This window comes from Drosophila innubila, chromosome X, assembly GCF_004354385.1.
Source record: "Drosophila innubila isolate TH190305 chromosome X, UK_Dinn_1.0, whole genome shotgun sequence".
NCBI classification, from domain to species: domain Eukaryota; kingdom Metazoa; phylum Arthropoda; class Insecta; order Diptera; family Drosophilidae; genus Drosophila; species Drosophila innubila.
The window spans coordinates 18,761,164-18,787,491 of NC_047626.1; the positions used below are offsets into that span (position 1 = coordinate 18,761,164).

The following is a 26,328-nucleotide window of genomic DNA, read 5'->3' on the forward strand; positions in this document are numbered from 1 at the left end:
TTTAATAATAATAGGAATTCTTTATTTTGGAAATCAGCTTAATGTAATCGTTATCGATAGGTAATGCACATAATTCTCGATATATGCACATAAATATACATATTCGTATGTACAGTAAGTATATAAATACAAATCTACAGACTATGTGGTAAATGGTAACTGCTATGCACCCCTCCCCCGCCCTCTTTTACCACCATATAAGTATGTATCCCATACAAACTTGGCATTTAAATCTGTATATCGCTAGTAAATACAAATTGTACTCATATTTTTTTTTACGAGTAAATGTATTATTATGCGTATTTCTCTTTAGCTCTTTTTTTAGGTTATGTACAACTTTGGACTAGATGCTGTTTAGGAATATTTACAATGATGCGTAGACCAAATAAGAAACGAAAAAAAAAACAAAAAAAAAATAACAGAGAAACAAATATTTGTAAAAGTATTCAGTGAATGCGCTATAGATAGAAACAATACTCTAAGATCTTAAATCGAAGTAAATACATCGCCATATGCTTAGCCCAAAAGCCACCGATAGATGGCGCCATTGTAGTTGGTGAAGTACAGATTCTCAAATTCAATGCCACAAGCGAAAAATCTCTTTTTTTCTCTCTCCTCTCTCCTCTTCTTTCCACGTCCCGCCTCGTCTTGCCACTACTCTGATACTCCTTCTCTCCATCTCTCTCTCTCTTTTTTTTTATCCATCTATCCAAGTCAGATGTGCAGAGTAGCACCTGACATGGTGATAGAAATGGAACCGGATGCAGCCTGAGCTTGAGGAACTTCCTTGGCGGATGTCTGCGGCTGCATCTCCTTGCTCTGATCCAGATCGATCACCAGGCAATCGTAGGCAGGAGGCGGCAAATCACACTTCACCACGCTGTCGTAGCTCGGCGGCAGCGAGTCCACAATACGCAGCACATCATTTTGCGAGTTGATCTGCAAATGCAATATAAATTTTTTTCTTATTAGTGAAATAAAGCTATTTCAAAGAAAATCTCGCCCATCTGAAAGTGGTATCAGAAAAATAAAATAGCCTATTTCCACGAAAGCACATTTGGCACATTCGACGCCATTTTCATCATTCGGCCCGAATGTGGACTTCATTTCAGTACAAAATCCGAATGATCATTTTGGCTCATTCATAATGATTGTGAAGATTTGTTGCCAATGTGGCAAGTGTGAGTGGAAATAGCCTATTACACAGAATATCTTTCAATGTAAGTGTGAAATCTATATAAAAACATTTATATTTTAATCCCGTTCCCGAACTCCAAATAATCAAATTTTAAAAAAATGTTACCAATACAAAATGTAATTTTTTGTTTAATAACACAGTCACACAAAAAAAAGTGTTGTTCTCATCACACTATGCTTACTATAGTGTTTTTGGGTCGCTGAATCCGAATCCGAAGTCCATTTTACCACAGCACGTCAGGATTTCGGGGTAGCTGATTACGAATTTGAAGTCAATTTTTAAAAATGAAAAATGGATGATCCAATATGAGACCCCCAGATCAGAGCAACACTTTTTTTTTGTGTGGCTGTGTAACTTAAAGTTGACTTTGGTATAATTTAAATGTAAAACGAAAACTTTCTCAAAAATTCGATGCATTGTAACATTGCATAGTAATCAGTACCTACTAAAGTACATAATACTTTTTTGTTTAAATCAATTGGCTTAGTACGTGATACTTTTTTATATAAAAAAAAAAAATGATGAAAGCGAGTGAAAAATCGGTATTAATCGTTCGAAAAATGCAATCAGTATCAGGAATGTTCGAAAATTTTCAGATTGGATTTCTAAAAATTATCTGCTAATTGCAAAAATTAGCAATCAATATATTGTCTTAATTCAACAAGAATATACTGAATCCATACTTAAAAAAAAAACATGCTAAAATCAAGAATTTTAAACTTAAATCTTAGAACTCTTTTTTTTTTCGGTGTATGCATCCCTAATTGTGGTAATACTTACGTGGGGCAGTGCACCATTGCCGGCACGATTACCGGCCTCATCGATGGGTCCAGCCCAGATGCAGACGCCCATGCGATGTGTCACATATCCACAGATGATAACGCTTATCACCAACATGCCGATTCCCAGGGCAAAGACCAGCCAACGCGACTCGGGACTCTCGCGCATCTCGTGAAGATTCTTCTCCAGCTGAAGGGCGCATAGGATTAACACTGGTACCGCCACCATGGCCACCAACAGATCCACAATCGGTCTCTGATTGCTAGGTCCCCCGTTTAGCGGTGTTCGTCCAACTCCCAGCGATTGACCCCCATGATGGGAGCCAAAGTTCTGGCTGCTGCTGTTCGGCGTCAATGTGGAACGGGCCACCACCGTGTTGTGATTTTGTAGCACCATGCTGTAAGATATAAAATACAGTAAAAAATTATTTTTTTTATCATATTAAAGAGTAGACAGTAGTGACGTAAAAATACATCGAAAAAAACGGCAGCTCGACTAATTTAAATTTGCATCAAAATTGGACAATCCAATTTTTTTTTCATCAAATCTTATCCGTGTTCCTTGCACAATGTCAATTTTATTTATTTCATTTCAATAATAATTGTAATGTGAACCTTAACTTGATCTCTCAGCACCGATGATCCCTGATCGATAATTTTGAGAAGATAGAAGATATTGATCGACTGCGTCATCAAAAGCCCAAATATTTGCGGGTTGAATTTTTTGCATTTACGCTTGAACTTCAATTTACATTGGTTAACATTCAATTACAATCCGAGACTCGTCTGGCTAACAGACATATGTACATAGATATGCATATTTACAACTGTGGTCTTATGTACATATTGTACATATATACAGCTACGTACTGGGTGTAATTGTATCTTGAATGCATACCTGGGATCAAAGGCGTTGCTCAGCAATAAGTCGTAAACGGCGCGCATTTTGCTTGATTTCGATTTGTTTGGGCTACTTGAAAGCTTAACTTTTTTTTATTGATATTAATTGGGTGTTTTATGATTGTTTTATTTGCATACTCATATTGTTCAATGATTTCTATAATATTTGAAAAAGTATCCATGAGTTGTTGCATTGCCAGATTTACGTGTTTATTAATTATTTTTGGGTAACCAAATCCTTTTCTATCTGATGATTGTTCATCGATTTATATACTAAATTCCAGAGCTATTTCTAAAGTGGATTCTGAATTAAGAGAATTTATTTAATTACTTCCTTTGTATTAATTCAGTTTTTAGCTGAATTTTTGAAACACAATCAAACTTTAAATATTATAAAAACTTTAACTATATTAACAGCTACAAATATTTGACATTTCAGACAATTTTCCCGAGTTTGCTGTGGAAACTGGGTGAGACCTTCATTTTAAATAGAAATTCATTGAAACATTTCCATCAATTTACTGAAATTTACAGTGTGAGGGGTATTTGAGTCAGTAGTTATCAGTTTTATTTTGCAGTTTCCGTTTTATGTGTTCAATAATTGAAATCTTGTCTTTGAATTTTTCCTTGGTATCTTTTGCTCATTTGCGATTGCATTTTACGTGCACTTCATTTGTTTTTTTGCTTTATGCTTCTCAATCGTGTGCGTTTAGCACGAAATCAGATAAGAAATGAACAATCAGTCAGATTGAGAATAAAATAATTAACTAACAAATAAATGCGGCAGACATTTTTATTATTTTATAGATTGTGCCAAGTAATTAATTTGATATTTTTATTGATTTATAAAGACATTTTAATCTAGTAAGTTGTTGTTGTTGTTGTTTGGTTTTCCTTGCCATTTTTAAAAAAGCGGTGTTGCCAATATCTGTTCAGCAAATATCTGTTAGATTTTTCATTTTCATTAAAATTTTTTGATATTTGGACTGTGGCTTATTGTCAATCAATCAGTCATTTAATTGTTCAATCAGTTGTCAATCGGTCAGTCAATTAGTCATTCAATCAATCAAACATTTAGTCCATCAATCACTCAATCAATAAGCCATTAAATAAGTTGAACAATCTATTAGTCATTCAATTATTCAACAATCATTCAGTCACTTAATCATTACGTCAGTCAGTCAATCACCAGTTAGTCGTTCAGTCAGTCAGTATATCAATCAACAGGTAGTCGTTTGATCAGCTACTCAATTAGTCTGTCAATCATTTTTTTGTCAATTAATTGTTTGTCAATCAATCAGTTAGTCGGTCAATCAGTGTCTCAGTCAATCAATCAGTCAATCATTCAATGAGCCAATTAGTCAGCCAGTTGCCCAAGAGTTATATTTTTAAAAATATAAAAAGATGAAAACATGTAATTTCTGGGGCGCTTGCTTATTGTGATGAAGTTTTTCGATCACAGATCGCATTGTTCGCTGGAGGCCGGCTAATGTGGCGTATACTTGATGTGCAACTGTGAATTAATTGCGGGCGAAACAAGAAGCAGCAACGCAGCAACAACAATATCAAAATATATATAAATAATAACTAAAAAAACAAACGAAACACAACAACAGCTGCACAATTGCAGCTTATCAATAAGCATTGAAACTGAGGTGGCAGCGGGATGGGGGCGTGGCTGGTGACAGGGCGGGTTTGGCGATTAGCAATTTACGTCTGTGCATCACGAGATTCTCGCATGCACCTTGGGGGCACTTGATAAGCAACAGCAACAACAACAACAGCAACAATAACGACCACAGTGGTAACGTGGATAAGAGAAGGGGGGGCGGGGGTTGGCAATACTGAGAGATGCACGTGTTTTTTTTATTTTTATTATATTTGTATTTTTTGTTTTTGTTTCAGCGATAATTTCAATTAGTTCTATTGTTTTTAAATACATATACATATATATAAACAAATTATCAGGCGCGCTGTTTGCCAAGTACCAAGGCGGCTGTGTGACACCTGCCAATTAGCACATTGTGGCCAAGACATTAAGTTACCACAACAACAACAACAACAACACCAATAACACCAACAATCGACAATGACAAATATAAAACCGAGACGATTTTTGCGAGCCAAAACCGACGCGAAGCAAACCTCACCGGACCAATGTTAAAGCATAACTGGAAAAGTGCATAGGATAGCGGAAAATTAATATAAGTAAATGCAAATTGTGGATGGCAGCACGGAGTGCAGAGTCTGTCAACGGCAACAGCAACACCAACAACAACAAGGGCATTGACAATGACAACGCTGCGTATGCGCAACATGAGAAGCCAGCAGCAACAACGTTTAAGAACGTTTCACAATTGTCACTGTGTCACAAATTAAATACTCTCTTCCTATAATATACTAAGCTAACTAGCCAACTAATAGACTAAAGGCAGGTTTTTCAATGTGTATTTATGGAGTTTGATAACTATACAACATATATTTTGACGTAAAATGTATAGAAATCAATGTCAAATTTGAATTTATCTATTTTATAAAATTTTAGGAGACATTGAAAAACCGAAACTTATTTTATTTTACTTCGCTTAAGAAAGTTATTTTTTTTTTTTGTATTTTTTTCCGTTTCATTTTTAATATCCGAACTGGACCCATAACCAACAAATTCTTTTTCAAGAACTGGTCAAACCGTTTTTTTAACGGAATATCACTTTGCCTTGGCTTTCAAAATTTTATTCTGCATTTCAATTTAATTAATTTTGTAAATCTTTTTCCTCTAGATCGAATTCAAATTCGATTTTTAAAAAAAAATTCCCACCTTCGGAATTTCAAAATTTTCAGATTTTATATTTCAAGTTTTCACTTTTAATCATCTCAATTACTTTAATAAATTCAAACATTCCTAGCTTTGTCAAAACTGAGCCATGTACTATATGTGTAATTTTTTTTTGTCAAAGCAATTACTTGACCAATTATTGCTAAGCAATTTCACATTATATTACTACAATTTCCTATATTTTCTAGTTACCTACTATACAACATTAATTTAATTCAAGCTCAAGCTATAATGTCTTCTGTGAGAGTAGAAAAGATTAACAATATAAAGTTGCTCCATAACAATTTGTCCGGTAATTGAAGTTCACAATAATATGTCGTTGTTATTATTGGGAAGCTCGTAATGTAAATGTCTCATTTTGGTTTTTTCCGCTTTTGTGATTGTCTTTGTCTTGGATTAACCGGTTCTCACAGCCCACAAAGATTAACAATTAATAATTCACACAGAACAATTCACCATTTACAATTAACTATTCCACATACTCATATAAAAGACGTTGAAATCTAATTCTGAACCCTTTTTGCTATTGTTATTTGCTTTTAATTGAGTGTACCACGCCCCCCTCTCCGCCCACTACCCGCTTCTCAGCAATAGATTGTATTGTATAACATCTGTCGATCAGTTTCAAACCAGTTCTTAACTGCCCAACGATCTAATAGAAATGTCTTTCCATATGAGAAAAAGATTTGTTTTTTTTTAAAGGTTTTCTCCTGCTGTGCACCTTGAGAAATAATTTTAGAATAATTGAATAATTAATCGATCGTTATAAAATACACAATAATAATAAAGTAACTGAAAAATCAATTCAAATTTTTTAGCATAATTAAATTAAAGTCTATTAATAAACTACCAAAATTATTATAGTTATTATTCTAAAGTAAATAAAATTATTAAAATTAAATATTAGGCAATTAAAAATAATAAATCATGCACACAATATTAAAAAAAAATCAATATTTTCATATTTTGCGCTATATGTTAAAGGTAATTTTAAAGGTAGTAACTAGGAAACTTATGATTCTCATTAAAATAATTTTCAATAATTAATATTCAATTTAATATATTTAGCTGCGGTTCATCTTACATTGCTTCAGTTATTGTAAGTAGCTGAAGATCAGCACAGTAACCACAGATGATGATGATGATGATGATGATGATGATGATGATGATGATGATGATGATGATGATGATGATGATGATGATGATGATGATGATGATGATGATGATGATTATAACTATCTGAAGAGGCCGCAAAGTGCACGTCTCAGTTGAGAGTGCGCGTGATTTTTATTTAAAATGTATTTTAATATGCTCGCATATTTGTGATAAAACTGAAGAATCCGTTGTAGTAACTGGTGGCAGCTGTGTCAGATTCATTAATTAATAAATATTCATTGTTAATGTAATTTACAACGTTAATATACGCCATTGAAAATGGTTCAAGATACAGATGCGATATTCAAGATGCAGATACAATATGTATCGTGCACTCTGGTGACAAATGTAAATATTTATGCGCTGTCAATAGCAGTTTCATTAGGCGTGGCATGTCGAGACGAGCCAGCTTCAGGGCGGGGACGAGGACGAGGCTTTTGACTGATAAGGCAATGCCACTGACTGACGCCACAGCGATGGTTTCTGCCCCGCGAACCGGTAAACGGTTAACGGTCTGCTCTGAGGAACACATTTAGTTGATTTGGCATTGCAATTCCTCTTCTTTCTCTCTCTTTCTCGCTCTCTCTCCCTCTCTCTCTCTCTCTCTCTCTCTGTCCCTTTAAGTAATTTATGGACTGCTTCTTCATTCATTACAACGTCAACAATTTCTGTTATTTTTGGCGCCTGGCGCACTTGACGTATACTTAACATTTTTGGGCGTGTAATTGCGTGAGTGCATTTAAAATTCGCCTGGGAAATGCAGTCGAGGCAGATCTACAGCTCATGTTGCAACTACACCAACACACACACACACACATATACAGATCTCATATTTGTTGAGTCATTGTGAAATTGTTGGCAAATCTGAATCCATTCATCAGTTAAACAAGCCATTCGCTATTTATTTAGATAACAACATTTAGATGAATCGACTTATGTGCTTTGCCATAAATGCGACTCGACTCGAAATCCGATAACTGTCTGTGTTTATTCCAAGATACACCACAGACTGTGTGTGTGTGAGTGTGTGAGTGAGTGTTGCACATAGAATGCTAAAGCTAAACTAAACAAATCTAAGTACAAAGGTTTCACATTAACCGAGATAAACAAGACGTTAACTTGCAATCAGACATAACAAAATAATTCTCACTCTAAAAACTTTTGAATTTAAAAGGTTTAAATGAGCATTTCCACGGAAAATTTCATCTTGCCTTAAACCTTAAAATGTTTTCAAAAACATTTCCACTTAACGTATTATTATTTAAATTGAGCACAACGAATTTGTGTTGTAATGCAGTTTTTCTATATTTTTGCCTGTCTGCATTAATATTCACTTCAAAAGTAGAGTGCATGTATAATATTCATAATTTTTTAAATCTAAAAATTAAATTTGAAATATTTTTAATTATGCAGAGAGAAAAAAATAAATTGCTTTCTAAGTTTTAACTGAAGATTGTTGATTAATGCACACTACAATTACTTATATTGAAGAATTGTTGCAACTTGCATATTCATTTATTTATTTTAGAGCAAGATGAATCTATTCGCACTCGTGACAGTTGAATAAGTGCCTAGTCACATTATTCACATGACATATTCGATTGCATTGCATGTTCATTCATAAATTTCGTAGAGAGCGAAATGAATATGAATTCTCGCATTAAAGTCATTGACCACTACACTCAGATGCTACGAGTATACTTGTATATTTATATGTATCAATTAATATATACTATAATATACATTTACTTGGCATATCGAATATATTTGTATATATATATATTTGTATATATTGTATATACTATATTAGTATTGTGTACCTGTTCCTGTTGTTATTGTTGTTAATGTTATTGTAATCGCTGTTTGTATATATGTACTTAAAATAAACAACTGTGAACTTCCTGGGCCTATCTCGTGGCAGTCATCAAAATGTCATCTGGCAAGAAAACAAGTTTAACAAATTGTCTATAATAAAAGTACACACACTCACACACTAACATCCACTTGCACAACTCTATTACCAGCATGTAGAACTTGATTTAACCCAGAAAACTACAGTTAATGGGGTCAATATGAAGAAGAGAAACTCAGAACATAGCAGATAGTCAAGAATTACTCGAAAGCATACGTAATATTCTCAAGTATAATTGTCGTAATCATTATCATCACCTCAAATTAAGTATTTTAATCTCTTCCATTTATGCACATTTTGCAGTAATTTCTTCATTTATTTTTGGGATCGTCTCTTTTGTGGATTAGTTGTCTTCGGAAATGAATTTCAATGCAGTTGTCTGGCTCTGCAAGTTTTCGAACCTTCAACGTTGGATTCAAGCTCAAGCATAATCAGCAATTTCAAAATAAAAGTGAAATAAAAGTAAAAATATTTTATAATAAAAACTGAATAATAATAATAATAATACTAACTGTTGGCCCTGACGTTGCTTTGCTAAAATTATGACGGGGATTTTGTATTTTGAAAGCCTAAAACAAATTAGTAATGCGGTTAACAATTTGTTCGGCCAAAAAGGCACATAAAAAATGGTTCTCGGAAATGATATAGGGGAGTGGAAAAGATACTGCAAATGCGTCAGATTGACGCTCGAAAAGGGATGACAAAGGCAAAATGCATTTGCATCTGGGTCCAGAATCTTCTTATCGCTTATCAGCACTGAAACAAGTAGACAGGCGATAAGCAGCTACAGATCCACAAATGTACATAAAGTATATAGTAGACTCAGAATTATAACTATTAATATTTATATTCTTATTATTACGAGTATATGCATTTTCGTTGTGTTGTGGATTAAGTCCAACTATATTACCTGTCGCCGGACAGATTAATCCCGTTCATCTGGACTTATCACTTGAAGTCGAGTAAAATTTTACTAGATTTTCAAATGATTTGCAAGTGTAGCACTATAAAAAACTTGGTCAAAACAAAATTGCCATAAAATATACTTAACTCAGTTACAGTTTATTTGTACTTTGTAAATGTAATTGGAGGCCTTCAGAAACTTATTCAATTTAAAGTCCAAGTCGACTGTGATATGATCTCAAATCTCTATAGTAAAAACATAGCAAGAACGGATATATAATCGGGTATTTAAGGCTAATATAAAATCAATGTGAAAACGGTAAGACTAGAATCACACATTCTGTGCTATAATTTTCTATTAGCTTAGGTTCAATTTATTATTAATAGAGTTGCTCAAGGCAGAGTTGTTATATTCGAGACTTTCCTTATTTTGAAAGCTTAATGAACGAGTGATGTAAAAGGGTGCATTGATACTAAATTTATTGAATTTTATTCAGATTCACATCTATAAAATAAGTATATCAGGGAATTAAACCGAAACAACTATAGAGGTTACGGTTTCGCTTCCGGTACATCCCGAAATAAATATTTCGGTAAAATGTTCTATTTAAGTTTTTATCTTTCGGTTCCGCTATCAGTACCGGTGCGTAACGGTACAACAAATCAATTTTGAAATATTTTAAATGTTAAGATGTCGTTTTATAATAAATATAACATCGAAAAAATTAGCTTGACCTAGAGGTCCAAAAAATACCAAATTTTTTAGATGATAAAAATTGAAATGTAGAGTCAATCCAGAATTAAATCCAAATCATGCTCAAAATGACAATCCGCTTGAAAATCGGTTCATTTTTGATGAAGTTATGAGAGATCAAAGTTATTGAAAAAATGTCAAGAGGTATGGAAAATTTGATGATGGCTCAGTATCGAAAAAATATCAAATTTTCTAGTTGATAAAAATTTAAATGCAGGATCAATTTAAAGGTCAAATCATGTTAAAAATGATATTCCGCTTGACAATCGGTTAAGTTTTGATGGAGTTATGAGAGATCAAAATTTTTGTAAAAATGTCAAGGGGTATGTATGGAAAATTGGATGATAGATGGCTTAGTATCGAAAAAATATCAAATTTTTTAGATGATACAAATTTAAATGCAGATTAAATTAAGATGCCAAACCATGTTTAAAATGACATTCCGCTTGAAAATCGGTTTAGTTTTGAACAAGTTATGACTGTTGGCAGTTGGTCAACTCTTTGAGCTAGCAACTTTACCACAACCGAACCGGTACAAAAGTTTCGGTATTCGGTTCTTGACAGACATTTTATTTCAGTAAAGGTTTCAGTTCCGACAGTAAAAATAAAACGGTTAGTTTCAATTAACGGTTCCGGTACCGGTTCCGGTGTTGTTCCCTGGTATAATTATTATTTAGTAAGTCTTGAAATTAGGAGTAGATGGTAATCGTGATGTGTACTATCTATTAAATTATATTTGACTGTCCTCACTTAAATATGGTATGATATTTAACTATATTGAGATTAGAAAAGTAAAAAAGCAGTGGTTTCAAATACCAAAGGTTCGAAATAAATTTTCATTTTCGTGCAGATAAGATACAATTGTATCATTAAGGGGATATATAATAGTTATCAATAATAGCATACACAATTCTAAAACTTGTACCAAGTGTTTTTTCTACATACTTCAGTTCAAGATATCTCCAGTTGAATTCACTTTGTTGAGATACAATTGTGTCTAGAATTTCATGCCACCCTTTTTTATCATAGCTGTGTATCTCTCTATCTGTATCTGTTGTGTCTGTGGCAACAAACTGATAAAATGAAACGTTGCCTGATAGCTGTAAAACAATTGCGACTAATTGCGAGGCGACAAAAATAACCGAGGCATCGGCCCGGCAACTGAATAACTTGAAAATGTGGCACAAATTTCATTTCATTTCATTTTCTTTTATTTTGTTCATATCGTTTTCAATTTCTTTAGATGTTGCATGTAACTGTAAGCCATGCTTATGGCCAGGCATAAATGTATCTAGATACATATGTGTCTGGGGGGGAGAGGTGTGGGAACAACATTAATGTATGTACATATGTACTTATTAATTGATCGCAGCGCCTCTTAATTGTGAGTCTCGAATTTGTTGGCGTCGTCGCATTTTGATTGACTAAATTACGCATTGCTTAAACGGGCCAAGGATGGTGGACAGGGGTAGAGACGGGGGGCACTACAGAGAGATAGATAGGGGAGGGGTAGAGTGGGGGGAGGGTCGACTAGCCATTTTGCTGTAATTGTTCTAGATGTCGATGATGCTGTGACTGGCTGAATGAGTGACTGAGTGTATTCGTTATTCACAGTTCCTGTTTGGTCACGTAGACATTTGACAATAATTGGAACTCGACGTTGTTGTTGTTTTCGTTATACTAATTCTTAATTTTTATTCTTTTTAATTCTTATATACATATGTATATTCATTTATTTTTATTATTTTTCAGCTTCTTGTTAAACTTATGCACATATGTTTCTTTTTTGATTGTATTCTTCAAGTTGTTGTTGTTATTGTTGTCGCTCAGCTGGACTACGTAAGAATATACGAAAGTAAAAAAATAGTTCTATATATAGAAAGCAAAAGCTAAAAGCTAAAAGCTAATGTCGTTGCCAGCGATTTGTGTTTTGTTTTCGTTTTAAATTTGTTGTTGTATTTATAATGTTTTGTATACCCTGTAACCATTCGAAATGAGGGAATGCAAAGTAAGTGACAGGCAACAGGTTGAAACGAAGCGATCTTATTGATAGCAAGTTTAAAGAGTATTGCGAGTGTTTATTTTTAAATTTATATACAAATAAATACTAAAAATGTATATAATGTATGTATGAATTTATCAATTAAAAGTAAATGTGTGCTTCACTACAGGGTATATGTCAATCAAGTCTTTGGTTTTTATTATTTGTTTTTATTATTTTAGCTATCAATAAATCGCTTTTAAATTTATTTCGTTATTATTGTTTTGTATGTTGCAATATGAAATATGGGAAATATGATTAAAGGAACATACAAAACGTTGACTGTAAAAAAAGTCACATTTTAATTGATCAGCGTTAAATTTATCTTAATTGAAAAGGAACAAACTTGTATTGGAATGACACCTGTTTGGACTAGAAGTTTGAAATGAATGCTCCACTTTTGGGCATTTCAATAAGAAATTGCCTGATTATCGCTGCTAACAAATAAAGTGGGAAAATGACTGTACTGATTGCTTACCCCTGACCCCTAAAGCAATGGCCTCCCCCCACCAGAGCGAGGCATTTTTATTTATAGACCCCACCCCACCCCACCACAGCACAGCACAGCACAAAACAAAAAAAATACAATAGGAAACAGCAACAACGAGCGAAATTGAAACATAAACATGTTTGCCGAATGCTTTGTTTTTTTTCGTGTTTCATTTTCAAATTCGTTACTTACATGAAACTGTTGGCGTTCTCTCCCGCTCTCGCTTAGTCTCTCTTGAAGTTCTGATGCTCTTCTTGATGCTGCTCTTGTTGTTGGCGAAATTTCGTTGGATTGGCTTCGATTGCGATTTCGATTTCACATTTGCATTTCAAAGAATAGCAAAAACAAAATAAAAAAACCAACACACAAAAAAAAGCAGAAAAAACGCACGCGAAGGCAGCAACAACAAATTCGAAAACTTTGAAAATTGTTTCAGCGCAGAATTTTTTTGCACACGCGTTTTACACTTGTTGTTGTTGTTGTTTATATTGTAGAAATGTTTTGATTATTTTGTGGTTTCTATTTGGATGTTGTTGCAGTTGTTGTAGAGATCGAGATCGTTGGCGTAAAATCAGAGCTGTTTTTATCTTTTATTTTTCTTTAATTTGTATTTGTGTCTGTGGCAAGTTGAATGCACTTTTATGTTATGTTGAATGCACAATTTGCGAATGTGTATGTGTGTGGGTGTGTGCTTGTTTACCGTTTGTACAATATTCTAGCCGTGGTGCTGACTCTGCGTATACTCGTATCGCTGCTGGCCAAGCCAGAGATTGTGATCCTCGCAGCCGCTCTTAAAAGCCACCATCACAACACGCAGCAGCTGATGTTGCTCTTTAGTTTGGTCGGTCAACTCTCCTTCAAGGCTGTGGCTGCTTCTCTCTCTCTCTCTCTCTCTCTCTTAAATATGCAGTTTAGTTACCAGTTTCTGTTCACCTCTTAAGGATCTACAGTGGGCTTTGAACTTTAAACGACAGCAACGACAACGGTGACGGTGTCGACGAGACAACGACGTATATGTGACGACCGGTCTTTGGGGATGTACACGTACATATGTTTGTATGTAGGAGTAGAACGATACCGATAGGGAGACGCAGACAGAGCCGAACTCTGTCCAATGATTTGTTCGCTTGACGTTTTTCGTTTTTAAGTATGGCGGCAACTCTCAAAAGATTCGCTTAAATCAACTCAACTCAACTGAACTGAACTCAACTGTTTGCGAGCAGCGTTGAGCAGCAACTGTGCGCTCAACTTGATCGCTCTTCTGACTGTGGCGACGCGTCGCGTCGCGTTGCTGTTTGGGGCCGACGCTGACTTTGACGACGCCTCGCGACTAGCGACAGCAGCATCTTCGACGTTTGCAACAATGCTCGCGAGCTGCGACATCGACAGCAGCAACATCTTTCTTACTCTGCATATTTGTTACTCTCTTTGACGTTTGTTTTGCTGAGCGCTCTTTGTCGTCGTGCTCTCTTGCGTTGTGCGTATTTAGTACTCTGCTGGCAGGACACTGATAAGCATCAAGTTGCTGCCTTATCTGACTCGCCAAGTGACACTCAGGGTGGATGGATGTTGATAATATAGGATTGTATCTACACCTACAAATCTACATACACACATGTGTACATTTGTGAAGTATTTTATGATCCACACACTCTGAGTTGAACTCGCAGATGATTCGCAACACTGAGAAAAACAACATGAAATCGCATATGTATAGTTCCCGGAATTCTGAATATATTGTTTATTATATATATACGTATATCTGCGCCATGAGAAAAGTAAACAGAATCCTAGGTCAAGTGATTTTGTTTTCTTTCAATATGCATATGAAGAGTTTACACTTAAATTCTACCAATTTCCTCATATGTTTGTGAATATATACATATGTATGTGAGTCCCCCGATTTCTACATAATTATTATAATTATTATAATTGTTTGTTTTTTTTTTTTGCTCAGTGTGCTTTAGATAATAGTTAGAGGATGGCAAACTGTGGTTCCACAGTGGCAAAAACAAACAGTAATCTGTTTTCTGGTACGAGTATGATAATACTGTATAACACCCAGCTAGATTATAAACATACCGCGTGCCATGCGAACTCATCGGGGATCCCACACATCTACATATGTATGTATGTATATAAACTTTTAATAGTTCAACAGAACTGTGTTGAGATCCAAGCAAATAAATACGCACACAAACAAACGAATATCTGACTCTCGTATTTACAAAATATGTAAACAAGAGATTCGGTTGGATCTAATCATTTCAGTGTCATCCTCAATAAACGTGTTATGAGGGAATATTAAACGGGTTCCAAGGAAAACACGAAATCACAGAGCTCCTGGAAAGTACTGAAATTGAGGTCAAATTAAAAGATAACTGAGATACGGATGTTCTTCAAAATGCTGTAAATTTGATATCCAAATTATCATATGGCTTTTGTTTAAGGCGTTTTATGATTTTAAGGCTTTTCCAATATTTGACATTAATTAAATTCGAAAAACGCAAGAGAATTGCGTTTTAAGCTATTAAAATTGGATAAAAATTATCTTGAATTTTCCCGAAAATTATAAATTTATAACAAAAATTCAAATTTAAATCTAATTTATGATTAATTTGTTTATAAAAACTTGAAATAACAGTTTTTTTATTGAACCAATTAAATATTTTAGTTTTTTTTCGAAGATACTCACATAATTATGTTAAATTGAGATTAAGTGAGTCGCAAATTTTAAAAGTTCTGATTAAGACCCAATTCGAGAGAAAATTGATGATGCCGGTCCGGTTCAAGACCGGTTAGCAGAATCGGTCAAATTTATTGTCAAGTTGAAACCATTGCAATGAATATTCGAGACAAAAAAAAATAAGATGCATGCAATTTATGGAAGTCTGTTATCATCATTGAACACGCCTTAATTGGGTTGACGACATCAGTTTCACTATCTACCTATCAAGGGAAGTGCATATATATACACACACATTTACATACATTTTTACAGACATATTCATATACATATGTATACTGTACAAGTATATTCTAATCATTCTTGAGATTGCGTCATACGTTTTTTATTTAGTCATGTGATTTGACAGTGAAGAATTGAAAGATTTTTGAAATGAATCTATGTTCGATGTATCGCACCTTATATACCCTAGCATAAGCCAAAAAATATCTATATTCAAATACCATCTCTATCTGAACAACATAGAATATTATACTATAAGGGGTATACATTCCATATTTTCGTTAACTGAATGATTTGAAGTTTGAGTTGGCTGCCCTTCAATGGAATTCCTACATTAATTACAGTTCTGGAAGGGGTGAATGGAGTTCATGTTCCCATTTAATGAAATTATTGACTGATTAATTGGCAACAAGGCATATCGATTGGGGTTACATGATATTAAAGTCAATTCAACTGTTGTTGGCCTTTTAATTGAACAGATTTATCTTGGTACAACTCATTTGGCATTCAAACAGTCATTTCAAATGTTTTACAGTTAGACGGGATCGTACAAATTCGAGTAGTACATTTACCCAGAGCCCCCACTTTAGGCCTGGTTATTGAGCTTGAGTTCTGGGATTCATTTCGTTATTTTATAGACTAGATTTGCAGTGCAATGACTTGAAGAAGATCAACAATTTCCAGCTAAATTGCGATCAACCCCCTGATTCTTCCCACCGCTATGCGTTTTGTGGGTTTTTGCTTTTTTTTAATGTCAAAAACGTGATCGGAACCATTTTGCCGGCTAATTCTGAGAGTTAAGACTCGACTTTGTTGCTAATTTGCGGAATGAATTGGCAAGAAGCCGCAATTGTGGTTCATCTGGCTGTTTTTGCTTCTCGCTTTGCAATAAGTATCACGTCCGGGGCCTTATCTATCTACCCAGCAGCCCCAGACCGAGCTCACCATCTATGACTATCTTGTATTTTAGGTACTTCATTTGAATGAAAACAAAAGACGAACTTGTAAATAGCTTATGTCTGACTTACGAGCCCTGCATCAAATAGATAACTTAGCTAAAATTTATAGACATTGATAAGACTTTTTAACCTTATGGGCCAACCAAGCGGAGGGAAGAGCTTCGAAGCATCGTTATCGCTGGGTAAACAACGGAACAAGATAACAACACTACCGTCACGAGTCCGAAGATACTTTAAAAACGAGCTCAACTCGATATGGAAGCTGTGAACGCAACACGCAATTGGACACGAGCTTCTGGATCCTTATGAGCTCGAAATCCAGAAGATTTTGGAAAATCTTTTGTGGTAAAAGTAACCTTTTTTTATTGTTATCTATGGATTATTTTAAAGTTGCATATAACAAATTTAAATTTAAGTTTTTTTTTCTTCAATGTTGTCGTACTCTAAAAATAGATCGTTTTTAATCCTAACAGAAAGTGGTGGATTTAAGCAGCTCTTCAATTTCCCTATTAAAATTTTTTTTTAACCACGATATCCCATAATTCAGAAACTCATCTTTTTTTTTATTTATATTAGTACATATTATGGATTACCTCTATTATTCATCAGCTTTACGTCAAATCAAGAGAGTTTCTTTACATTCAACAGATTTCATCGTGATCTATTGTTGGGGAATTAGACTACCATTTCCTTATCTATTTTGTTGCGTTGAATCCGAAGTCTATTTTGTTTCTGACCTCAAATCTCGAGGCGAATTTTATTTGATATGCTGGATTTTAAAACTTAAAAAAAAAATTGACGTGCTGGATTAAAAGGATTTTAGATTCCTATTTTTATGAACTCAACGTAAGAACTGATTTCCAAACAGTGGACAAAATCGAAACAGAACCTTTTATCGAAATAGTTGTTTCAATTTGACTCACTGGTTTTCACATAAATGAAACCCTCGTTTTACCAAAGAAAGAGCTTTCAATCGACTGTTATAGGACTAAATGTGATATATCAAAGAAAGGGAGAAAGAGGAAGAGAGAGAAAAAGAGACGATGTCTGCTATTTCGTTTGCACCTGCTAGAATTCAAAGAGTTGAGAAATTAATTTAGTTGTTAATAGTTGGCGTCACAATTCAATTTGCAGAAGTTGTGCCTTTATTTATTAAGTGTTCATTTGTTGTTGTTGTTGTTTTTGTAGTTAAACAATTTACAATAAACGTGGCCGCTTGCATTCCCGTTCTTGGCTAGCCTAAGAAGTCGTGATATATGTATAAGCCGGAATCAAATTCGATTCGGGCATTTTTGGATTCTAGAATCTAGATTCCAAAACTGTTTCAGTTTTATTTGCATTTTCCTTATCAGTTTCAGCATCAGTTTCAGTTTCAGTTTTAGTATCTGTTAAAGTTACAGTTTCTGTATCTGTATCTGAATTTGACATACAAGTTTACATACAATAGGTACAATACATTTTAGCTATGCTTAGTACGACTGATTTACGATTCATTTAATTAGTTTGTTTTGTTTTGTTTCGTTTTGCATTTGTATTTGCTTTGGCTTGGCATTTACTTGAGTACTCGTACTTGACGTTTATTTCTACATTTTGGAGTAAGTTAGTAAATCAATAATGGATACAAGTAGCTGCGAGAAGTAATACAAAAACCGATTGAAATTGCTTGAGTAGTTTGTTTCCAGCTTCTGGGCTCTGACTGACTGACTTTGACTCTGGCAAACATACATACATTCATACGTATGTATGTATTATACTCGTAAGTAGTAGAACTATATTGTATACATAGTTAAATATATTGTTTAAGTACTCTCCAATATAGTTTCTTTTTTGTTTCATTTTCATTGTAAGTGTTTGTATAGTTTATAATATTTCATCTAGGTATTTCCCTTTCTTTTTATTTTTCTTTTTCATTTGTTTTTGTTTTTTTTTTTGTTTTACTGAACGGTGGGTAATAAAGGAAACGACAACAAAATTAGTTTGAAAATAGTTTAACAATATTTTGAGATTTGCGAATTGAAATTAGCATAAATAACAATGAAAATGTAAATGCAACAATTGAAAGTTGCTGTAGTTTCTCTTACTCTTACTTGACAAGTAGTTTAGCATCTTTCAGTTGATTTAGATTGATTTAAATTTGACTATTAACACGCATACGCACATACATATGTACATATATAAGTATGTATGTGCGTTGTACATTGAGATTGTATATGAATACAATATTTATATGTTAATATTAATAATTATTTGGTTGCGTTTTGTATATCGTTTAAAATTAGACACCATTTACATTTACAAACATACAATAATTACAATACAATTACATACACAAAGAGATATTTCTTTTATATTTTTCTTTTCTTCATTTATTTGCAATTATTTTTTTTTATTTTTGTGACCTAAGCCCAAAAGTAGGCAACACTTTATATATATTTCTTAAACTCATCTTGCTGCTCACTTTCACCTCATGTATGTGTGTGCGTGTGTATGAGTGTGCGCATGTGTGCGTATTCCGTACGTAATATAAGTATATGCTTACGAGTAAACTATATGTCTAATTCCTAACCCGACATCGACAATAACATTAACACAGACAGCTCTTTAGAGTGAGCGTCTTTGTCAATGTATTTGTGTTTGCATATGTATGTGTGTGTGTATCTTTTCTTTATCTCTTAGCCCTTGTGTTCGCATTTGTCGAGCTGAGAAGATGCATTTCAGATTCTCCAATGATACGACTATAACTTGAGCTATAATAATATCGGTTGTTTAACTCACTTTTCAGATAAATCGAGTTGATTGATTGCCCCACCTTCCCCTCTGTGATGCATCCATCATGTACGTAGCTGAGCTACGAGACATAATTGTTTCTCTCTCTCTCTCTCTCTCTCTGTCTCTAAGTTTCTCTTTGTCACTCTCAACTGCCTAACGTCATTGTAAAGCTCACTTTTTGAATATTTTCCTAAAAATTTGTAATTTTTGCATTCCAACATTTCCCTGTCCTCTATTGTCAACAGTTTGCTTAACCTTTTTCTCCGTCTCCCTCTCTAACTCTCTCTTTCTCTTCCTGAATGCTACATTCTGTTCTCAACAACTTATCAGCAACTGATCGTCACACTTCTCGAAATTTATATTTATATATACTAAGTTATACATATAGACACAACAAAATTAGAAAATATTTCATATTACATTTAAGAGTTTTGAAATTTGTATGTTGCGTTTAGCGATATGTGAGTGTATGTGTGTGTGTGGTGGAAATGTGTGGAAAAGTGTAAATGAATTCTAAACAAGAGAGAGCGAGTATTCAGTAAATGGCGAGTAGCGAGTAAAGAGTAACGAATATCGTCTGATTAATTGATGATTAAATGAACGTCAGCTTTCGATTTGACTAATTCGATTGTTCGATTGTTTTGATTGCAGTTTTGTAACATGCTAATAGAATTATATGTATATAGTATGTAAGTACTTGTTAGTTAATTGCTAAGTTGCGCTTGCTTTGACAGTTGTGGTTAATTTTGTTAATCATTAACTTTATGCTAATTACTTGTACCTAAGTGATTATACGTTATTTTGTTGTTTTGTTCTTTGGTGTTTTCGGTTGCAGTTGCAGTTGCTGTTGGTATGGCTTTTAGCTTTGTAACTATGTTTATCGATTCATCTTTTCATCGGCTGCATCCTTTCACATGTCATCACATCCTTAGCTTCCATTTTCGTAATCGCATTCGCATTTCCTTATTTCTTTCGCTTTCTCCTCCATTTTCGTTTTCGTTTCTGTTGCTGTTTCTGCTTTTACAATTGCTTTCTTTATATCCTCATTGAGGAGCACTTGGCAGTTGTTTTTCATTTTCTTAGAATTCTTTTTGGTTTATATATGTATGTATGTATATACTATATATATATATATATCTCTATAGTTTTTCAGTGGTGTATTCGTTACATTTGAATTGAGTTAACGGGCAATGAAAACGGATCGACAGCAAAGAGCTTGGATTGTGGGGAAGGGAAAAGGGAAGATTGAAAGGATAGGACAGGATATTGTGCGCTTTGTTACGCTGGGCACATAAGGTTAACGGTAATCGATAATCGATAAGCGGTTAACAAAATGACGTTAAGAACACACGCGACCTAGTGGCAAGAGGCAAGTTAAGTATGTATGTATATAATAATAAGTTAACAACGTTAAACACATCGAAGAACGACTCCCAATATTTGGATTAGGAGCTACGACACACACAATTCTCATCTGCCTGATCTTCCTGATTATTCTGATCTTCCTTAAAAATCCGACTCAACCGGAGCCGGAGCCAAAGCCGAGCGCGACGATCGGCAATTGGCGAAGCGTATCTCAACGTTTCACCCCAAAGAGATTGGGTATGGACTTGATCTTCTTTCGCGAACAGTTGAGATAATCCTTGTACATATCGGAGCGAAGATATCGCGAATATGAGTCGCTCTTCATCAGATGATACACATGCGAGGCAGCCACATCGAAGCACCAACGATTCGGGCCACTTGGCGAGTTGACTGCCTCGCGCGCCAGTTCCACGGATTTCGAATCCACATTCACTGGACAGGGTGCATCGGGTGCAAGGAACTCTTGCCAGATCTTCTGTATGGCCTCCTTGATTTCGGACTGGGGCAGCGCCTTCATCTCCTGCACCGATTCCCAGAATCTAAACAGGACAACAGGATAAACTGATTAAACAGTCCTCAATTAGCGACATTTATTGGGAATAGAACTTACTTGAGATTCTCGCCGCTGTATTCCTTCTCCAGAAACTTGGTGAACTGATCGCGTCCAATTGCATCGTTGAGCAGCTCGCGAAGACTGAAGGCCCAACGCTTGACGCGACGCACAGGAACTTCTTTGCTGCATGGGAAGAGGGGCATGAGTTGAAGAACTTGAGGAAGAGGGCAAGACTCTTGAGATTTGAACTCACCTATTCTTTTCGGTATCCCACATCTCGGTGCTTTCCGTTTGCCAAGGATTGGGCAGCTCCGGTGAGGTTATAAAGTAATCAAACTCATTGTACTGATCGTAGTAGGCGACCAAACTGTGTAATCGTGGATAAATGTGCAATATGTATAAAGTTCTGCTTAAGAATTGAGATACACTGGGTGGGCGAGAAAGTCCTGTCAAAGTCTTAGCTACTAACTATCCATAAAAAGTCTATAGTCTTTCTGAATGGTAAAAAGAAGTTACAATTTTCCTCATATTTTGCTAACTTACACGTACTGTCGAAAGGGAAAAAAAGCAAACCAATTTCGACTTCTTTATAGTCAACGTTAAAACTTAAAATTATTCATGTTTTATATTATAGTACGTTGAAATTCAAAATGATTCATGTTCTGCATTACAGAATCTGCAAATCTTTATCTATGTCTATCTAACATTTCATGTACAAATCGAACATGACTTTTCTTCTTTCCAACGCAAAAGTTGTCGTTTACTCACGCTTCGGCCGCCTTGGACACTTTGATTGTGCGCCGCTCGAGCTTTTGTTTGCGCAACGCAATGATGCGGGTCAGCTGCTCGACGGGATTCTTGGCCACGGAGGCGCCAGCGGAGCCGGTGCCATGACTGGAGCCGCCGCGTCGATACGCCTTCTTGATATCTATCTCGGTGGTATTGACGCATCCTGGCATCGGTCGGTGCACATCCCAAAAGGCGCGCTCCTGCGAATCCAGCACCTTGCGCTCCAATTTGTCCCGCTTCTTCGCCACCTTGCTCTGTGACTCGGCCTGAGATCGAGGAGGAAATCAAGTAAGTCATGAGATAAAACTGATGTCTAATTTATGACTCACCTGCATGAATATAAACTCCCATTTGCGGGAGAACATCTTCTGCAGCTTGGCCAGGTTCTCGGCCTCGTAATCGGCCAGTTCCAGTCGCGTCTTGTTCTGCATAGTGCGTTTGCAGAGATATACAGCATAATCCGTATTCTCAGGCTCCCAACAATTCGATGGCCAGAAATATGGTGTCTGAAATCTGTTCAAAGAACTCCTCGAGTTATTTCAATTATCGCCTTAAAGTATGTTACATTATTTGCATACCTGTAAAAGGTGCCATCGTTCTTCACGGTCAGCGCATGATCATCGATGGGAAAGATGTATCCGTGGGAGCTCAACAGATGGGCAAAGTGAAGCGCCTCAGTGACATCCTCCACATCAAAGTTCTTCAATATCCATGCCACCAAATCAGCACCCGTAAACACCGATGGCACCTTGCTCATAAACGCCTTCACCGTCCGTACAGCGACGCCACTCGATTCCGCCTGCATCTTCTCAATGATCGCCTCCATCTGAAAAGAAGAGTCACAAAGGCGGACCATGAAATTCAAGCAATTAAACAATAATTAGGATTGTTTGTCTATCCTCATAAACCTGCCTATCAAATGAAATGCTCGAAATACTGGTAGTCTTAGTGTTATCAAAGGTAAGTTAATTTTAAAGAAACTTAAAGTTCAGTTTAAGATAGTTTTAGAATTGATTTGCAGTATGAGAAAAGATATAAAGAAAATATTAATACTTTCCATATTCAAAGACTTTTCTTCAAACTGATAACAGATCAAGTTTTTCTTTCACTTATTATTTCAAGGCACGTTTATATTTAGCAGTGGAATTAGTTATCATTAACATTTTATATTAAAACTATTTTGCATTTGTTAAAATAAAAGATTCGGAGACTGAGAGTAAAACTTATAAACGGCTGTACCACAGACAACCGCAAACCAACATAAAATCCCACACATTTCTGTTTGCTTTTCGGTTGGTTTACATTTCTGGAACACTCCTCAAAGGAAATTAATTACTGATGTAGCATAATATCTCGCTGTTTATAAAATATATCTTTCTGCATTTTTTCTTTGATAAGATATTTTTTTCTACTTAAGATTTCTTTGAGTTCAACAGCTTTATAACAATAATGTAAGCTCTCATTAACATTTTCTGTGGAAATAATCGTGAATTTCACAAGTTTTACATAGTGAAAAAGTAATTTAAAATGGTTTTTGTCTAAAAATAAATTTGCAATTCATCTTAAAAGACTGAGAAGGATATCTTCTCAATGATTAAAATTTTTTTTGGGAAAATAATAACACTTGTTATTTACATTCTCTATATAACAGGAAGTTTAAGGATACAATTAAAGAATCCAGGATATTTTCAAGAGAAGTCAACTTAAATTGGGCATGAAGTTGGCTTAGATTGTTACCTTTTTGTAGACAAGTATATTGGGTGCATCCTCGTTTTTGCTGCCGCGCTGCTGATGATGCGTCTGCTGTGACGACGACTGCGCTGGCGCTGGCGGTTGTTGTTGTGACTGCGACGGCGACTGTGACGTCGACTGCGAATGTGACGTCGACTGTGAGTGTGACGTCGACTGCGTTTGAGACTGCGTGGTGGAATGATGATGATGATGATGATGATGATTGCTGCCCACGCTGAGCAGGGCACTTGATTTGGCGGCGCTTGGTGTTGCACCACTGCCACTTGGCGCTGTTGCATCCCTCACACTAACGCTTCTGCCGAATTGCGGCGTGGCAGCAGCAGCAATTGTTGTTGTGCAGTTGCTGTTGCCAGTGGTGACTGCAGTGACTGCAGTGTTCGCTGCGGCAGCGCTGCCTGTTGTCGTCGGACTGGCGGTGGTAACGTTGATAGTGGTGGTGTTAGTTGTGGTGGTGGTGTTAGTTGTGGTGTTTGTATTGATGCTACTGCTGTTGCTGGCTGCTGTGGTGCTGCTGTTAGTCATCTGGATATTGCTGTTGCTGTTACCATTGGCATTGACATTGTCCAGCGGTTCAGGCTCAGTTTTAGTTTTAGCTTCAGCTTCGATTGCAGTTGTTGTTGCAGGCCCATTGTTGTTGCCATTCGCAGTTGCTGTCACTGTCGGCGTTGACGTGGACGTTGCAGTTGCTATTGCCGTTGTTGTTGTTGTTATTGCTGCTGTTGCTGTTGCTGCCTCTGACGTTGACACTGTACTGTTGTCCGTTGCTGCTGCCGTTGCAGTTGCAGCTGCCACTTCTGTTGTTGTTGTGGCTGCTTTTGTTGCTGGCGACTTGGGCGCGCTGCTCATAGCGAGCGCGTTGGTTGCTTGCGTGCTGCTCTGTGTTTTGTCCGCTTCCGAGTTCATTGTTACCATTGTACACCCACCGCTGGACTGTGCTGCTTCTTCTGCTCAGCGAGCTATTTATAAATGCGTCCGCTGCCAAGCCGGCAGTTCGCGTTGCTATTTTGAATCAACGCAGTCCCGTTTTATCCCTTTTATATATACATATATACTTATGTGTACATACATATAATATATATATATATATTTATCCTTCTGATGTGTGCGTTAACGATTCGCTGTCCGCCTTCTCCCTTACCTCCTTCGCCTTCGCCTCCGTCTTCTTCTTCTCCTTCTCCTCTGTGTCCGTGTTAGTGTAAGCGTAGGTGTGTGTGTGCGTGCGTTTACGGTTTGTATGTATGTGTATATATGTACATGTGTATGTACGACAGGCAAAAGTTGCAGCTTTCGTTCTCCCTCTTGCTCTCACTCTCACTCCCTGCTATTTTCGTTGCTCACTTGAGTGTTATTTCAATTGCGTTGTGTCATTTATCCAGCTCCATTTTGCATTGCTCGCCGCTTTTGTCGCCTGTCCAGCGGGGGCGCCACTTTCTGTCTCTTTGCAACGTTTGCGCTTTTCGCTGCGTGTGTCTCTTCGATATCACAATTTTCGCTTGCAGAAAAAAAGCGCAGCAATAACGTTCAACACACTCTCACCCACACGCACACGCACATACATACACACGTACACTTACACGAAGACACACAGATACTTTCCGATACTCCGGGGGGACAAGGCAACTGCACAATTTTCTTTCTCAATTAATATTTCAATTGGTTATTTACTTTTTGGCCAGCTTTTAAATTTGTTATAAATAAAAAAAATATTTAGCTCCCTTTTGCTTAGCTATGTTTTGCTGCTGCTGCTGCGGCTGCTGCTACTGCTACTGGCCCTGCTGCTCTGCCTCTGCTGTCGCTGGCTGTGCTGTTGCTGCTGTTTTTTCTTCTTGTTCTTCTTCGTTTGCCTTCAGCTGCTTCCTCTTTTTGGCGTTAGCCTGTAATCATTTTACGGATACGCGGGGGGCTGGTGGGTAGGATGAGCCCAAAGTCAATTCAAGTGCCACTGCTTCTTCCTCTCTCTCTCTCTTACTCTCTGCTTTAGCTTTAGCTTTCTGCCTCTGCCGAGTGCGTTGTTCACGTTCTCTTCGCGGATTCGTGCCTTATTATACGGCGCTTCCTTTAGTCGATTTGCTGTTGCAATCGATTTTTGTTTGCCCACCGCCCCCACCACCTAACATACATATATGCTTCTCACCCACACACAGTCACAGACACAAGCGCGCACCCACACAATGTGACGCGAGCGCTCTCAGTCTCTCTGTCGCTCTC

The 26,328-nt window shown here is 36.2% G+C and overlaps 2 protein-coding genes across 3 annotated transcripts; both read right to left on the reverse strand.

Annotated features, from left to right (window-relative positions):
• On the reverse strand, nt 1-14,223 carry LOC117788598. Of its 2 annotated transcripts, none has more exons than XM_034627409.1 (3): nt 13,158-14,223; nt 1,979-2,375; nt 1-939 (listed from the first exon to the last, which is right to left on the reverse strand). In XM_034627409.1, exons 2-3 carry the CDS (start codon nt 2,372-2,374, stop codon nt 715-717), a joined length of 621 nt encoding a protein of 206 aa, XP_034483300.1. In that variant the 5' UTR covers nt 2,375; nt 13,158-14,223; the 3' UTR covers nt 1-714. The 2 variants fall into 2 exon arrangements, with proteins under 2 accessions (XP_034483300.1, XP_034483292.1); XM_034627401.1 differs by lacking the exon at nt 13,158-14,223 and adding an exon at nt 2,876-2,937.
• Nucleotides 14,224-19,806: 5,583 nt separating this feature from the next.
• Nucleotides 19,807-26,328, reverse strand: LOC117793312 (regulator of G-protein signaling 7). The gene is made up of 7 exons (XM_034633600.1): nt 24,106-26,328; nt 22,947-23,194; nt 22,698-22,881; nt 22,348-22,634; nt 21,833-21,946; nt 21,637-21,762; nt 19,807-21,565 (listed from the first exon to the last, which is right to left on the reverse strand). Exons 1-7 carry the CDS (start codon nt 25,030-25,032, stop codon nt 21,238-21,240), a joined length of 2,214 nt encoding a protein of 737 aa, XP_034489491.1. The 5' UTR covers nt 25,033-26,328; the 3' UTR covers nt 19,807-21,237.

What these genes read in the sequence shown, in the direction of transcription:
- LOC117788598 (XM_034627401.1), bottom strand. Translation starts at nt 2,922, where the DNA reads ATGCGCGCCGTTTACGACTTATTGCTGAGCAACGCCTTTGATCCCAG. An exon ending in AGCAACGCCTTTGATCCCAG is followed by an intron (nt 2,376 to 2,875) that starts GTATGCATTCAA and finishes TATATCTTACAG; the next exon opens with CATGGTGCTACAAAATCACA. An exon ending in GCAATGGTGCACTGCCCCAC is followed by an intron (nt 940 to 1,978) that starts GTAAGTATTACC and finishes TTGCATTTGCAG; the next exon opens with ATCAACTCGCAAAATGATGT.
- LOC117793312 (XM_034633600.1), bottom strand. Translation starts at nt 25,032, where the DNA reads ATGGTAACAATGAACTCGGAAGCGGACAAAACACAGAGCAGCACGCAA. An exon ending in TGGGATACCGAAAAGAATAG is followed by an intron (nt 21,763 to 21,832) that starts GTGAGTTCAAAT and finishes CTTCCCATGCAG; the next exon opens with CAAAGAAGTTCCTGTGCGTC. An exon ending in TACAGCGGCGAGAATCTCAA is followed by an intron (nt 21,566 to 21,636) that starts GTAAGTTCTATT and finishes TGTCCTGTTTAG; the next exon opens with ATTCTGGGAATCGGTGCAGG.